General features: G+C 34.4%; 1 protein-coding gene across 3 annotated transcripts in view; it reads right to left on the bottom strand.

Moving 5' to 3' along the window:
• COL21A1 (collagen type XXI alpha 1 chain) overlaps positions 1-16,438 on the bottom strand; it is a 280,569-nt gene that overhangs the window by 131,365 nt on the left and 132,766 nt on the right. For all 3 annotated transcript variants that reach the window (XM_032340301.1, XM_032340302.1, XM_032340300.1), the window contains exons 4-7: positions 5,116-5,284; positions 4,804-5,020; positions 2,291-2,464; positions 1,150-1,227 (exon numbers count right to left, since the gene is read on the bottom strand). In XM_032340301.1, coding sequence (XP_032196192.1) covers positions 1,150-1,227; positions 2,291-2,464; positions 4,804-5,020; positions 5,116-5,284 — 638 coding nt within the window. The remainder of the gene's footprint in view (positions 1-1,149; positions 1,228-2,290; positions 2,465-4,803; positions 5,021-5,115; positions 5,285-16,438) is intronic.

A 16,438-nucleotide genomic window follows, 5' to 3' on the forward strand; every position in this document is an offset into this window, starting at 1 on the left:
AGCTACATGAAGTCACACCTGAGAGTAAGTAAGGAGACATAAAAACTCAGAAAAGTGAATGTGAGAACTCAAAATCTACCATCTATGCCTGTGCTTTTATGATGTGGGAGGGAAATGGTCATAACATCGATGCAGAAATACCAACAAATAGAGTATACAGAATGGACTCTCAGAATGTAATCATGTATTAAGACTTTTAGGAGAGACTAGAGGTCTGTATTTCAAGTTATAAATATCTAATATAAAAGTTACAGTGTACAATTACCTCTCTAAAAAACCAAGAATGAATCATTTCTAAAAGGTTCCATGGTTGATATTATTAGAGAGCCTTTAAATGCACTACTCTATGTCCTCAAGGTTTAGGAACATGTGGATTTGTAGGTTATCCAGTTTTTTAGGAAAAAAAGATAATGGTAGCATGACTACAAAATAAAAGAATTATGACATGAGCTCAAATGTTACTGCGAATCCTCACTGCAAAAAGTTTAAAACATTCTTATTTGCATTACAAAAATATGGCTTTTTATTTTTTTGCCCAAGGGAGAAAGGATTACACACACACAAACACACAAGCACACATATGTCATCAAACTCAAGAAATAACCATTTTAGCTTATAATTTTTGCCTCCTAACACAGTAATGAAAATAGCCACATAAAGAAAAGTTACTTATATCCTCGAAATACAAGAAAGTCTTCCTTAGGTAACAATAAAAAGAAACCTGTATATTCATTATGGTTTGAGAAAACGTGCTGGTGAACAGGAAAATTCATCACTTCCTATTCTTTAGAACTGTGCTGTGTAGGATATTCTGTCCACACATTTAATTAAGTATAGAAATGTATTTTATGCTCTGGATATTCAAAGAATCCCAGATTTTCCTAGAGCAGATCCAGCCCTGTTTCACTTGAGTGCCAGAAACATCACACTCCGAGGGGTGAAAAAAACATTTCCTTGTGCTCTTCCATTTACACTTGCACAGTGAGACATTATCATTTCACTTCAATTATGAACCTCAAAATATGTTTTAATCAATGTAACTTTAACTGCACTGACAACAAACAAATTAACTCTGTAATTAAATTAAGTCTCACATATTATCTTTTATTTACTGCTCTGAAAGTACTGAAGGGAATTCACCCTACTCACAAATCCAGGAATCTCACATGCTGTCTCCCGGTTGTTCTGTTCTGGGTCACAGTAGATTCGCAACTTCTGGACATCAAACTAGGAACATAAACCCCATCATGTTAAAATTGAGACCCAAGTTAACTGCTTCATAAGAGTGACCCAACTACATGAGCGGTCACGGAAGGCTTACATCATAGCACTTAGCTAAAAAATAACAATATGGAATTTAAATGCCTATCATACAGTTTAAAAATGTGATAAAACATAATTCATAAGGAAAACTCTAGCACCAAAAACCAATGTCTAATTTCCTTCAGGAACCTACTGGAGCTTTTTTATTATCTCTACACTAAGAGCTAGCCTAGAGAGCATTTCCTGGGACACTTAAAAGCTTTCTCAGGCCTTCTGTGTTTATCCTATATCTTTACATTTCTGATTATAAAAGAGTGGGCTTAAGAAGTCATCTATGGTTTCAGAGATTTAGTTGCTGGCATTGCAGGTTGTGTGATGAGTAGTCCAAGCACCTGCTGTTGTTAAAATATTTACTATACTCTGACAGGTAACATGAATGTAAGAGAGCATGGTGTAATTTGAATATGAAAGTCTTCCCTTCACAGAAACAGAGCAGGAAAGTATAACTTTTCAAATAAGGACTGTCCAAGACATGGCTATCCTTTTATATATACATTTCTCAACCCACACAGATACTCCAGTTTTTAAAAAAAAATAAAAAAAATAACAGTTTTGTTTAAGAAGAAAGCGTCTTGAAACACATTAATCTGATTGTAACCTCACAGCTGCAGGGAAATTTTATAGTTCCCAACTCACAGCTCTAACACAGTCTCTTTTCCAAGTTGTTATTTAGTCTATGCTTCTCCTGGGAAATATGAAATTAATGTTTCATAAGAATGCAGAATTCTACCCTGAACCCAGGGGAACAGTTTTCTAAGAATTCTTATAAAATCTATTAAGCCTAATTTTGCATTTTCATCCACACACTCAAACACACAATTCCACAAATAAACTGACCACATTTGGTTTAAGTGTCTTAAAGGAACTAATAATTAAGTTAAATACAGTTAAATGTGAGAAATACTGCCACAAAGGACTGCGAAAGCTTGCTTTATACAATGCAAAAAGCAAATGATTTTTTATCTACCTGAACAGTTTCTTCTTTCCCAGAATACTTTCCAATTTGAGTTTGCCCACTGATGAAGATCCCTAAAACTGGATGTAAGGACTTGGTTTCAATTTGTTGATCATCAATATACAGAGTTACATCTTGTTCTGTTACTAAGAGACGAATTTGATGCCAGCCTTCATCAAATAATGTCTACAGGAAGAAAGTATGAAAGATTTCATAAATAAAAGTCCTAACAATCTTTCATTTTCTTTGTTCCCGTTCCTTTGTCACCAGCCATAAATCCACACCATACAGATTTGATACGTTATATACTAATTCACCCTGACCCAAGTTGGGTCTCAAATTCTACCTACCAATTAATTTCTGAAGCCCTAAATTTTACCCACCAATTAATTCATCTACTTACACATTACAAGTAAGTAGATGTATCAAACAATTTACCGAAGCAACTCCCTCAAGGCCACAAACTCCTAATCTCTGAATCCTAATGGCTTCCGCAATTCCTCATCCTATTTACTTCTTTGCAACCTTAGACCTTTACCAGTTCATCTTCCTTGATATCCTCATTCAACTTCCATAACTCAAACCATCTTGATCTTCTTCATTTCTTCTTCTCCAATTGCTCATTCTCTATTTCTTTGAGGGCTTCTCTTCCTCACCTGTCTTTTAATAAGTTCATTAACCCAGAGACCTTTCTCAGTCTCCCCTTTGATTATCTATTCCTACAGGTCAGTCATTATGTCTATGGAATAACTCCCATATCTCCAACAGCCTGGACCTCTTTCCTATTATATGGGATCTGTAATTCTAATATTGGCTAGTATAGTTTTACCAGGATATTTCACAATCAGCCTGAGGGAGAGTATAGCAAAATGAATTTGAACTATCCCCAAAACTTTCTTCCTCTCAGTTTCCCTTGGATAATAAAATCCTTAGTTTCTAAACTGCAACAAGTGTCTTTACTTCTTGCCCTTCCCTCAGTTGCAATAATCAACATATGCAAAGCTCTACTAAATATGTCTCTTAAATATGACTCAAATTCACTTCACCATTTCCACTTTCATTGCCATGGTTTATATGTTTATGCACAACTTGTTTTATCTGAATAATTTTCAAACATATCTCTAACTCTTCCCTTTCTAAGCCATCCTTCCTACCTCCACTATAATTAATTTCTCTCACTATAATTCTGTCAGAAAAGATGCCATATCTTATTAATTTCTGGATTCCCAGGACCTAACCCAATTCCAGAACATGGAAGAAAAAATTTTTTGAAAGAAGACAGAGCTGCTTTGACCACGACACACCTATGACTCAAGACCTTTTATGAAATCCTGTGATCCACTGGATGAAGCCCAAAACCCTTTGTGTGGTTTCCAGATCCCCACAAATTGAACTCACACCTTAATGTAATCTTTCATGTATCTTATACTCCAAACATAGGGGACACCACTTTCTCTTCTTAAAATAAAAACCCTGCATTTTACTATACATGAGTACTCAACACTGAACCACTGACGCATATGTCCTTAGCTCTCTTCACCAAAATCCTGTATGTTCTTCAAGGTCCAGTCCAAAAAGTATCTCATTAATAAGACTTGCCCACATTCTGTGTTAGAATCTACTTTTTCCTCTACACTCCATTAATACCTTGTACTTCCATTAGATACCAGAGGGCTTTAACCTTCCATTATAAATAAGTTCCTTGAAAGTGTGAAACATGCTTTATTTGTGATTTCTTATAGAACCCAGAACATTGACTTTAATAAAAATGGCAGTCCAAATTTCAAGAAATTTAATCTGCTTACCAAACGAAGAAATTGTACAGATGGCATAATTTTATATACAACCTTATACACTTCCTAAAATTAATAAATATTCTCTTAGATTGTAATTATAATAATAATCAAAACATAACTGTGTCTATCATTCCATCTGTATTCTGACCACATTTGACTTGGAAAATACACTTTTATTTTTAGTTTACCTATTTTATTAAATATAGGTTCCTTTGGGGGAAAACAAAGCCTTCTCCTAATAAATATAAATTCTGTACCCATTATCTACCTGTATTTAAGTTTCTAACAAATGTCTTTTTCTCAGTATCTTGTTGGATATGGCAGTGTGAGATGGACCAACATGACTTTGAAACAGATGAGACTTAACTTCAATTCCTGATGTCACCATTTATTAGCTGTGTTAATTTGATATGGAACCTAATATACTTGAAACATTTTTGTTTGTTTGTTTATATAGTGAGAGCAATAGCTTCTGCATTGGGTGATACAATTAAATGTTCCTGGCATCTAGGAGCAGGCACTCAAAAAATGTAAGTTCCCTCCACTCCGTAATCCCATCTAAGAAACAATTTTCCTTCATTTGTTGCTTTTATTCAGTAAACCAACACTAAAACTAGGAAATCAGTATCTTTTCCGCCATGTTAAAACTACGACTCTCTTTCTCCAACACACACAAACCTGGTGGCGACTCCCATGAATACCATCATAATCATACCTAGGCATCTTTACCTTAACTTGAGAGCCAGCAAAAGTGACCACTTGTGATCCATTAATTATGCTGGTTGTTGTAAATAGTAATGTTTTATCCACACCATTTAAGGTAACTGCTATTTGTGGCCTTCCATCAATGGTTAAAATTCTCCATAGATCCCACATTTTCTTGACCTTAAATCTCTGAGTGGAGACAAATACATATGATGGAGGAAGACCTTCTGGGAAAACATTGCTAGGAAAAGGAAAATACACATAAGCTTAAGAAATTCTCAATACATCTATAAACACGTCAAAAACAAAAAGGTTGTATCAACACATAACATATACCTTGTGAATTCTGATAAGTCAACTTTTGATGTTACTTCATATCCTTTTATTTTTGTTGGTGAAAGTGGGATTCTTTTCTTAACCTTTTTCTTTACACCCAAGCCTAAAAGAATATCAAACCCTTTCTCATCGCGAGCTGCCACTGGAATTCGTGTTGGACAGACAGATTCTATAAATCCAAACCAAAAGCAGTAAACATTGATTAATCATGGATTACTTCAACAAGAAAATGAGAAATATTAGAGAAAACAATTATAAAATCTATATATGCACACAAATATACATAAATGGATGTAAATGCATTTTCTGAGAAAACATGCAAGAGTCTCAAATGTCGTTTTTCCCCTAAGAGGGGAAAAAAGTAAAACAGAAATAGGAGAGAAACATTTGTTAATAGATTGCCTTAAGAACACTATGCTGACATTTATAAATCACTATTTTGAATGCAGGGCAACCTAATACCTGGGGGGTAGCATACTGGAATGGCATTGATGATTCTCATCCAGGATTTGCTATTAACTAGTCACATGACTTTTCATAACTCTTAAATCTCTTGGATCTGGGAGGTGAACTCCAAGATTCCTTTCTTTCATTCCCAGCATTTGAGGAGTAAAAAAATAAAAGTGTCATTCTTGACATTCTTTCCAGGTTCAGCAATTGATAACTCCATAGTCCAAATATCATTGGTTCTATTACTCTGGAAAAAAACTGTAGGTCTTTTCTTTCATGAAAGTTCTTGAAATGGGCTGATTATCTAATCTATGATTAATAATATTATAAATAAAGACTATTTCCTTAAGAAGAATCATTAAAGATGCCTGGGTGGCTCATATGGTTAAGTATTTGCCTTCAACCCAGGTCATAATCTCAGGGTCCTGAGATCGAGACCCACATCAGGCTCTCTGCTCACTCTCTCTCACTCTACCTCTGTGTTCTCTCTCTCTCTTGCTACCTCTCTCTCAAATAAGTAAAAGTCTTTTAAAAAGAATCATTAAGATTTGTATTATACAGTCATCTGTATAAATTATAAAAAATATGGCATGCTTTTCATTTGATGGGAAACTAGTATCTGAAATTATGTGGAAAATTTTATATGGCTGAAATGCTATAAAGCTGTTATATTGTAGAAATGTTGCAATATTTTCAGATTCTTCCAAGACCCTCATAATATATACTTTGAGCATGACTGTTTATATTTTATAGAGCAGCTAAGAAAATAAAGCAAGAACAAACTCCACTGAACTTCTTTAAGATAATCACTCTCTTACACAACATTAAGAAGATGGAAAAGTATCATATTTATGATACAATAAAAAGTAATGAGATGGATTTTATTAGCCCAACATGTACAGTCATAACTCATACTACAGAATATTGGAAATAAAATAAAGGTTTGATATAAATAAAATTACAAAAATTCCTGGAAAAGGAGGGGCATTTTTCTCTGCAGGTCTTAAATCTGAAGTTTTGAAGTAACCCAATGAATTACATCCTTCTCTGGTAAGTCTGGAACCAAGTGAGGAGGAGATATAGGAATGAGGCAAACAGATGTTGGTTAGACTCATGATCTAGTGAGTTTCGTGAGATGCACACCATAACGAAACCCCTCACACCATCCCAACAGCACAGGGCTGACTTATTCCCCTATCCCACCTTAGAAGCAGGGCTTGCCCCCTAAGCTCACACCTGGTCTACAGAGGAAACCAGAACACCCTAGCTCCACAGACACACTGAGCCAAGGAGAAGAAACCCTTGCCAACCATGACCAGCTACTTTTATCAAACTCACTCATCTGAAAACTGAGTTTCTCATTCAGTGGTAAGGAGCTAAAAAAAGGGTGGGAGAGAGATCAGAAGAGCTAGCCTAGCTGAAATCCCTCCACATGAAAACACGAGAAGCAGAATGTAAGAGTTTCTAATAACACTATGTTATACAGTTTAAATCATAAATCAATTAATAAAACTAAATATTTCCTGTCGTGAAGCAGGGTTTCTTTTTTGGCAGGTGAGGAGGGGAGAAGTATGCAGACCAATACATGAAGCCTCATGTTAGATGCCTTTGATTTAAAACTGCAAAAGTTCAGCTGAAAGGAAAACATTACATCATAAAAATATTCAGATTTGAACTGCTCCTTTGATTTGCTTTACAAATGAGAAATTATAAATGTTGGATTAAGATCTCAGACTTAAGAACAGGAGGTTTAGACTTAAGTCTTTCTCTTAACCTCTCCTGAACCTCTAGATTCTCATCTGTGAAGGGAAAATAATAATCTCCTTCACAGGGTTTGTCTGAGAATCCAATGTGATGATGTATGTGAAAGTGCTTTGTAACTCCAATGTGGAATGGAAGCGCAGGGGATAAAGCAAGTATTATGTCCATCATTTTGCTCTAACAAAGTCCTTTACACTGTCTTGTAATACCCCAGATTTTATGGGGAAACAGTGTGGCACAGCTTGTGAAATCAAGAATGAGCAATATAGCCATGTTTTCTTTACTACCTAGTACATCTAATTAAGAAGTATGGATTTAAATAATTATGTTTTCTTGAAGGTCATTTTTCTTTCCAGTTCATTCACTTGCAAGAACAGTATCTTAATACATGGGAAGTGAAAAAAAATGTAGGAAAAATGTTCAAATACAGTTTTTATGTCTGTATATATGTAGCTATAGGAAACAGGTAAAAGAAGTTTCCGTATATAAAATGTGACTTTGATAACCAACCAACAATTTCTGCACAAAAGAGAGATAAATAATTTCCCCATTGTGTAGAAAAAAGAAATGCATGTTTAACTATACAAAGCACATCCAGACCAAAGTATGGAAACTCAAAATAAAAACTGAAATGTGGAAATTATAATTTTAAGTCCCAGAAAAATCAAATGTTGAGTGACTCAGTTGGAAGCTTGTTACCATCCTTATAAAAGGTAATTAGAACAATCTAGGTAAATAATTTATTTTAAAGGAATGCATTCAGGAGGAAGGGTAAACAAAACAGAAGACCAAAGTTCACAAAGATTTCTATACCAACTACATAGTTCTAATTTCATTCTACTCCAATATGTTCGGAGTATTCAGGGTAGGAATGCTTTCTCAGATGAGCAAAGATAACTCTATTTTAAACCTCTGGGACCAGTAATACCTGCCTTTCAGTTTGGATGATTTATTTTTGCTTTTGTTTCCCTTCCTTGCCTTTGGAGGTAAGAAATATCTAGAAAAATTCTCCTGTGACTAAAATCACTGCCTATATTCTCTTCTAGGATGTTTACAATTTCCAGTTCCACATTCAGTGTGGAAATCCACTTTCAGTTTAATGTGGAATGGGAGAAGATATTTGCAAATGATATATACAATAAAAGGGGTTAATATCCAAAATATATAAAGAACTTAAAACTCAATACCAAAGAAACAAACAATTCAGTTAAAAAGTAGAGAATATGTATAGACATTTTCCAAAGAAGATACAGACATATGGAAAGATGCTCAATATTACTAGTCATCAGAGACAAATCAAAACCACAATGAGAAGGAAGTGATCTGAAGGGGCACATGAACCTGACTGTTTATACCAGCAATGTCCACACTAGACCAACTATGGATAGAACCTAGATGTCCATCAACAGATGAATGGATAAAGAAAATGTGATATATATACACAATGGAATACTATGCATCCATCAAAAGAAATGAAATCTTGCCATTTGCAATGACATGGATGGAACTAGAGGGTATTATGCTGACTGAAATAAGTCAATCAGAGAAAGATAATTATCATACAATCTCTCTGACATGAGGATTTTCAGAGGCAGGGCAGGTGGTTTGGGGGGTAGGGAAGGAAAAAATGAAACAAGAAGGGATCGAGGGGGTGACAAACCATAAGAGACTCTTAATCTCACAAACAAACTGAGGGTTGCTGGGGAGTGGGGGTAGGGAGAGGGTAGTTGGGTTATGGACATTGGGGAGGGTATGTGCTATGGTGAGTGCTGTGAAATGTGTAAGCCTGATGATTCACAGACCTGTACCCCTGGGGCAAATAATATATGTTAATATAAATAATTTTTAAGAAAACACAATGAGATATCACCTTACACCTGTCAGAAAGACTAAAACCAAAAAGACAAGAAAGAACAAGTGTTGGCAAGGATGTGGAGAAAAAGGAACCCTTATGTACTGCTGGTAGGAATGTAAATTGGTGCAGCCACTGTGGAAAACGGTATGGAGGATCCTCAAAAAATTAAAAATAAATATGCCATATGATCCAACAGTTCCACTACTAGGTAGTTACAAAAAAAAAAAAAAAAAAACCCCAAAAGCACTAATTCAAAAAGATGTATATACCCCTATGTTTGTTGCATCATTGTTTATAATAGCCAAGATACAAAAGCAACCTAAACATCCACTGAAAGACAATAGATATACACATGCACAACAGAATCTTAAACTGCCATAAAAAAGGATGAGATTTAAAAAGAAAAAAAAAAAAGGATGCAATCATGCCATTTGCAACAACATAGATATACCTAAAAGGTAGTATGCTAAGTAAACTAAGACAAAGAAAGACAAATACCACATGATTTTTCACTCACATGTGTAACAAAAAAAAAAAAAAAAAAAAAAAACCAAAGGAATAAACAAACAAAAAGCAGAAACACACCTGTAAATATGGAGGACAAACTGATAATTGACAGAGGACAGGGAGATAGGGAGATGGGCAATATAGGTGAAGGAGAGTGGGAGATAAAGTTAATGAAACTTCAATAGTTTAGTATGATGGTAGATGATAGATACACTTGTGAGCATAGCATAATGTATAAACTTGTTCAATCACATGTTGTACACCTGAAATTAATGTAATATTGTATGTTGACTATATTCAAAATTGTCTGAATTTGCTTTTCTATTAAGTAATCCAGTATTACCAAGGTAATAAAAACATGTTTTATTTAAAATTCTGCCATGGACATGGACACAAAATCCATATAAATCTCTAGCTTAACTAGAGCAACCAAATTCCAACTACACCATTCCAGCTCTAAGTTAACATCACAAGAAAACTGATGAACCCATTATTCCAGAACATATCTAGCCTACTTTATAAGTGCCTATTTAATTCAATTCCACATGCCAAGTGGTTCGAATGTCACCTCTCTCCAGATGTCACTTTTTTTTTTTTTTTTTTTTCAGATCAAGGGAATTCTATCAAGGAGATCTGTTAGAAACCAAAAGTAATTTTACTGATCCAGACCTGATAGTCCAATAAAACAAGAGTTGTCTGGTGCCAACCTGTGCAAGCTAGCTTCTTCAAACTTTCCTGGATTGAACTTGGTTTTGATGGTAAGGCCCCATTTGAGCAAGTCAACATCATATACTTTTTTTAAAAAAACAGATAAATTTCCTGCCTCATCTAAAAGTCAAGATGGTGGAAATTAAACAGTAAGAATACACAGGCAGTTTTCTAGAGCCTGCTCTTTACCCACACCTGTGTATAGCAAGCTCAACATACCTGAATTAAAATATGGGTCCTAAAGCCCAGTAATTCAAGCCATTGGCTGCTGCAAGCCCTTAAAGATTCCTAAGGATGGTATCTTCCAGGGCACAAGGGGAGATTTCTTTCTCCTTCCTTTCTCTCCTCTTTGTTGTGTTAATCCCATTCCAATTTACTCAAAAAAGAAACAAGAATGATGTCAGCAAGATAGTGGAATAGAAAGTCACAGGCCATATTCTCTCACTGAAACACTAATTTAACAATAATAAATGGACAAAAATACCTTTATGAAAATTCCAGATTTGGATTAGGAAGTTGAAGTACCCCAGGTGAACACAAAGCCAAGAAGAGCCTCACTGAAACAAGTAATAAGAATAATTTCACTTTATCCACATCATTCCCTCCCCCAAGCCTGTACAAGTAAGTGCCAGGAGAGGACACCCTCGTTTGTGATACTGCCCTTCAGTGGAAAAAAGAAGAGTGGAGCATGTATCCACAGGACTGCCCAAGAGACTGGTTTCAGTGTCACCTCATTTGGAGCACTGAAGGAACTGGAATCATTTGGATTCCTGGGAACTGCTGAAAACAAAGAGTCTTGGAGCTGGGGGAAGGAGCTTGTTGGGGCTGGCAACATGTGGCTCAGCATGATCAAGAGAAGACACATAACTTGAGCTTTCTCCCTCTGGAGGAAGAGAAAAGAATGGTTTATGTATCTAGCATTCTAGCTTTCCCAAGTGCTACCTGAGGAAATAATATTGGTCCCACCTGACTATGGATCCTGACAGGGAACCAGAATATTTTTGATGCCTAATGCCCACTAAGAACAAGGTGAGGAAGCTTACAGCTAAGACTTTGGCTAGACAAAACTAGAGAACTTAAAAAGCTACTGCGGCGGGCGGGGGGTGGGGGGTGGACCAAGCAAGCCTCTCTAAATAAGAAATTGTGCACTTGGGCCCACAGAAATTGCATCCTTCCATAAAAAAGGCCTCAAAGGCCCCCAGAATATTTAGACAAATTAAGAGATGTGACTGTTTTTCAAATGTGTGGATCCCAAAAAAAAGCTGTAGGGTACACAAAGAAACAAGGAAACATGACCCAATCAAAGGAATAGAATAATTCTCCAGCCATCAACCCTAAAGAAAGGTAGATATATTATCTGAAAAAGAATTTAAAACAGCCATAATAATGACGCCCTGTGAGCTTAATAAAATGATGGTATAAACAAAATGAGAGTATCAATAGGGATATAAAATATGAAAGAGAACCAAAAAGAATTTTTTTACCTGAGGAACATAATAACTCAAATGGGGGGAAAAAAAAAAAGACTGGAGGGGCTCCAAATCATACTTGATCAGTTAGAAGAAAAAATCAACAAACTTAAAGAAGGTGATTTGAAATATCTGGACAGAAGAACAAAAATTTAAAAGAATGAGAAAGACTGAAGAAAGCCTAAATGACTTATGAGACACCATGATGTATACCAATATACATATTATAGGCATTTCAGGAGAGAAAGAGAGTTTAGTTAAAGAAGTAATATCCCAAAACTTCTCAAATCTAGGAAAGGAAATGTACATCCAAATTAAAGAACCCAAAGAAATCCACATCAAGACATATTATAATCAAATTATTGGGGAAAAAAAGAGAGAGAGTTTTGAAACCAGCAAAAGAAAAGCCACTCATTATGCACAAAAGAATTCCCCCACCCCCACCATATGGCAGATATCTCAATAGAAACCTTGCAGACTACAAGCGAATGGGATGATATACTCAAAGCACTTGCTGAAAGAAAAAGACTGTCAACTGAAAAAAATAACTGGTAAAAATATTCTTCAGAAATGGAAGAGAAATAAACACTTTCCCAGATTAAAAAATGCTGAGGGCGTCCATCACCGTGCCTTATAAGAAATACTGAGGGAGTCCTTTAGGTTGAAATTAAAGGGCATTAAACAACAACACAAAAGCACTCAAAGTATAAAACTCTGTGGTTAGGGACACCTGGGTGGTGCAGTCAGTTAGGCATCCAATTCCTGGCTTCAGCTCAGATCATGATCTCAGGGTTGTGAGACTAAGTCCCATGTCAGGCTCTGTGCTCAGCATGGAGTCTGCTTAAGACTCTCCTCCTCTCCTCCTACCCCTCCCCATCATGCATGCACAAACTCTCTCACTGTCACTCTAAAATAAAAATAAATAAATCTTTAAAAAAAAAAAACTCACTGGTTAAATATATAGACAAGTTCAGAATACTGTAGAACTTTAACAGTGGTGTGTAAATCACTTTTAATTCTTATAAAGAAGTTAGAAGAAATTATAAATAACTATAACTGTAAAAATATGGTAATTAATACCCAATGTAAGATGATGTAATTTGTAACATTAATAAGAAAGTGTGAGGAGACAGGGAGAAGCAAAACTATAGAGTATGTGTATGTGATTGAAATTAACTTTTCAGCTTAAAATAGGCTGCTATAACTATATGATGTTTTATGTAACCCTCATAGTAACCACAAAGGAAATACCTATAAAAGATATACAAAAGCAAATGAGAAAAAAATCAAAACATGTCAAAAAAGATGTTAATGAAACACAAAGGAAAAAAACACAAAGCAAGAGAGAAAAGAGGGACCAAAAAAGGCATAAGACAGAAAATAATTAACAAAATGGTGATATTAAATCCTTCCCTATTGCCATTTCAGATATAAATGGATTAACCTCCCAAATAAATAGACACAGAGTGACTAAATGGACAAAAAAAAAAAAAAAAAAAACAAAAAGAAAGGAAGGCAGGAAGGAAGAGAAAAAAAGAAAAGAAAACAAGATCCAAGTACATATTGTCTATAAGATATATACTCTAAGATTACAGACACACACAGGCTAAAAGTAAGGGGACAGAAAAAGACACTTCATGCAGATGGTAACCAAAATAGAGCAAAGGTGGTACTACTTAGACAAAATAGACAAGTCAAAAACTCAATGGAGACAAAGAAGGACATGATATGATGATAAAAGGGTCAATTCACCAGCAAGACATAACAATTATAAATATATATGCACCCAACATCATAGCACCCAATTATATGAAGCAAATGCTGACAGAATTGAGCAGAGAAATAGTAGATATAGAAACAGAATACACAATTATAGTAAGGGATTTCAATATTCCACTTCCAGTAATGAATAGAATATCCAGACAAAAGACAAAAGAGGGAACACAGAACTTGAACAACACGTAGACCAAACAGAACTAACAGATATACAGAACATTCCACCACCAGAATACACATTCTTTTAAGTGCAAATGAAACATTCTCCAGGATAGATCACATGTTAGGTCAAAAAACAAGTCTTAATAAATTTAAGAAGACTGAAATCATACCAAATACATCTCCCAACCACAACATAATGAAACTAGAAATTAATGGTAGAAGGAAAAGTGGAAAATTCACAAATATGTGGAAATTGAACATGCTTTTGAACAACCATTTGTTCAACAATTGACTCAAAAAAAAAATTAAAAGAAAAATTAGAAAATACCTAGAGGTAAACAAAAACTAAAATACAACATACCAAAATTTATGAGATGTGGCAAAATACTAAGTATTTTGGAATAAAGGATCTCAAATAAACAACCTAAATTTATTCATTAAAAACCAGAAAAAGAACAAACTGAGCCCAAAACTAATAGGAACAAGAGAATAATTTTAATTTCAATAATCTTTAAGATAATTAAGATTATCTTTATTTCTTATATCTTAATCTAAATTCATAAATAAATGAAATAAAGAAGAGTAAAATAAAAAAATCAAGAAATTAAGAGTTGATTTTTTAAAAAAATCAACAAAACTGAAATAACTTCAGCTAGATTAACTAAGGAAAAAAGAAGATTGAAATAAATAAAACTAGGAATGAAAGAGGAGACATTACAACTAATATCACAAAAATACAGTCATAAGAGACTGTAATAATTATACAATTCTGATAACCTAGAAGAAATGGATAAATTTCTACACTATAAAACCTACCAAGACTGAATCATGAAGAAATAGAAAATGTAAACAGATTCATAAGGATATTGAATCAGGAATCAAAAACATCCCAACAAGGAAAAGCCCAGGACCAGGTATCTTCACCAGTGAATTTAACAAAACACTTAAAAAATTAATGTCAATCCTTCTCAAACTCTCACAAATATCTGAAGAGTAGGGAATACTTCCAAACTCTTTTTTATAAGACCAGCATTGCCCTGATACAGGCCAGAAAAAGACTCTACAGGAAAAGAAAACTGATGCAAAATCCTCCACAAATTACTAACAAATTGAATTCAACAGCATTATAAAAAGGATCCCAAAAAATCAAACATCACGATCCAGTGGAATTTATCCTTGAGATGCTAAGATGGTTAAACCTATGAGATTAATCAATGCAATACACCACATTAAGAGAATAAAGAATAAAAGTCATATGATCATCTCAATATTTGCAGAAAAAAATTTTGACACAATTTAATATTATTTCATAATAAAAACACTCATCAAATAAAGAAGGAATTTACCTCAACATAATCGAGGTCATATATGAAAAGCTCACAGTTAATGGTGAAAAACAAAAAGCTCTTCCTTTAAGATCAGGAACAAGACAAGGATGCCCACTCTTGCCACTTCTATTCAACATAATATTGGAAGTACTAGCCAGAGCATCAAAAGTAATAAAATACTAAGGAATAAACTTAGCCAAGGAGGTGAAACACTGAAATGCTAAAAACTACAAAAGACCGCTAAAAAAAAAAAAAAAAGCCTAAAGAAATCACCAACAAGTAGATACATCTCATATTAATAGACTGGAAAATTCAATAATGCAAAAATTTCTCTAGCACCCAAAGTGACCTATAGTTTCAACGCAATCCCTATCAAAATCCCAACAACCAGTCACAGAAGGACAAATACTGCATGATTCCACCTTTATGAAATATGTAAAGTAGTCAAACTCATAACAACAGAAAGCAGAATGATGGCTGCCAGAATGGGAGGAAGAGGGATATGGGGAGTAGCTATTCAATGGGCCCAAAGTTTCTGTCAGGCAACATGAGGAAGTTCTAGGTATCCACAGTACAACACTGTGCTTGTAGTTAACTATACTGTACTGTACACTTAAAATATTTAAGAGGTTAGCTCTCATGTGTTTTTTACAATAAAAAAAGAAAAGAATAGGAAGAAAAAGAAAAAAACTAAACTCTCAGTCAGATAAATAAAGAAACCATCGTCCATCACAAAAAGATCATCCTGAAATAAGAAATGTACTGCAGAATACTCCTTTAAGCAAATGGTAGGTTTATGAAGTTTAAATAATCCATGTGGGACCAAAGAAGTAAATAATATTTTGTTCATTGTGGGTCAATCACAACAGGAATATAAAAGTGAACAACATGATAAGCAATCCAAGGTAGAATTTAATCATTTATCAAAACAATAAAAAATAGGAACTTTCTCAAACAATGCAAATACAAATTGCATGATTTGAGGCTTCTGCAAAACAACAATGCACTAATCATAATCTAATAGTTATTAAAAAGTCAAATGCAAAAAAGCCCTTATATTCCCCTAAGTACAATTTCAAAAACTACATTTTAAAAGATGGCTATTGTACCACATATTTGTGAAATGAATAGACACAGACATTACTTACATTCTTTCTTTGAGTGTGCATGAAGAAATATTTGGCAAGCTATCAAATTTAATTTTTTTTACAGACTGGACATTTTTGCCAAAAGAATTTTTTATCCTTTTAAACAAATCTTTCACGTGTAATTAGAATTTTTTAATAGAATGCATTTACCAAAATACG

This window comes from Mustela erminea, chromosome 4, assembly GCF_009829155.1.
Source record: "Mustela erminea isolate mMusErm1 chromosome 4, mMusErm1.Pri, whole genome shotgun sequence".
Taxonomy (NCBI): domain Eukaryota; kingdom Metazoa; phylum Chordata; class Mammalia; order Carnivora; family Mustelidae; genus Mustela; species Mustela erminea.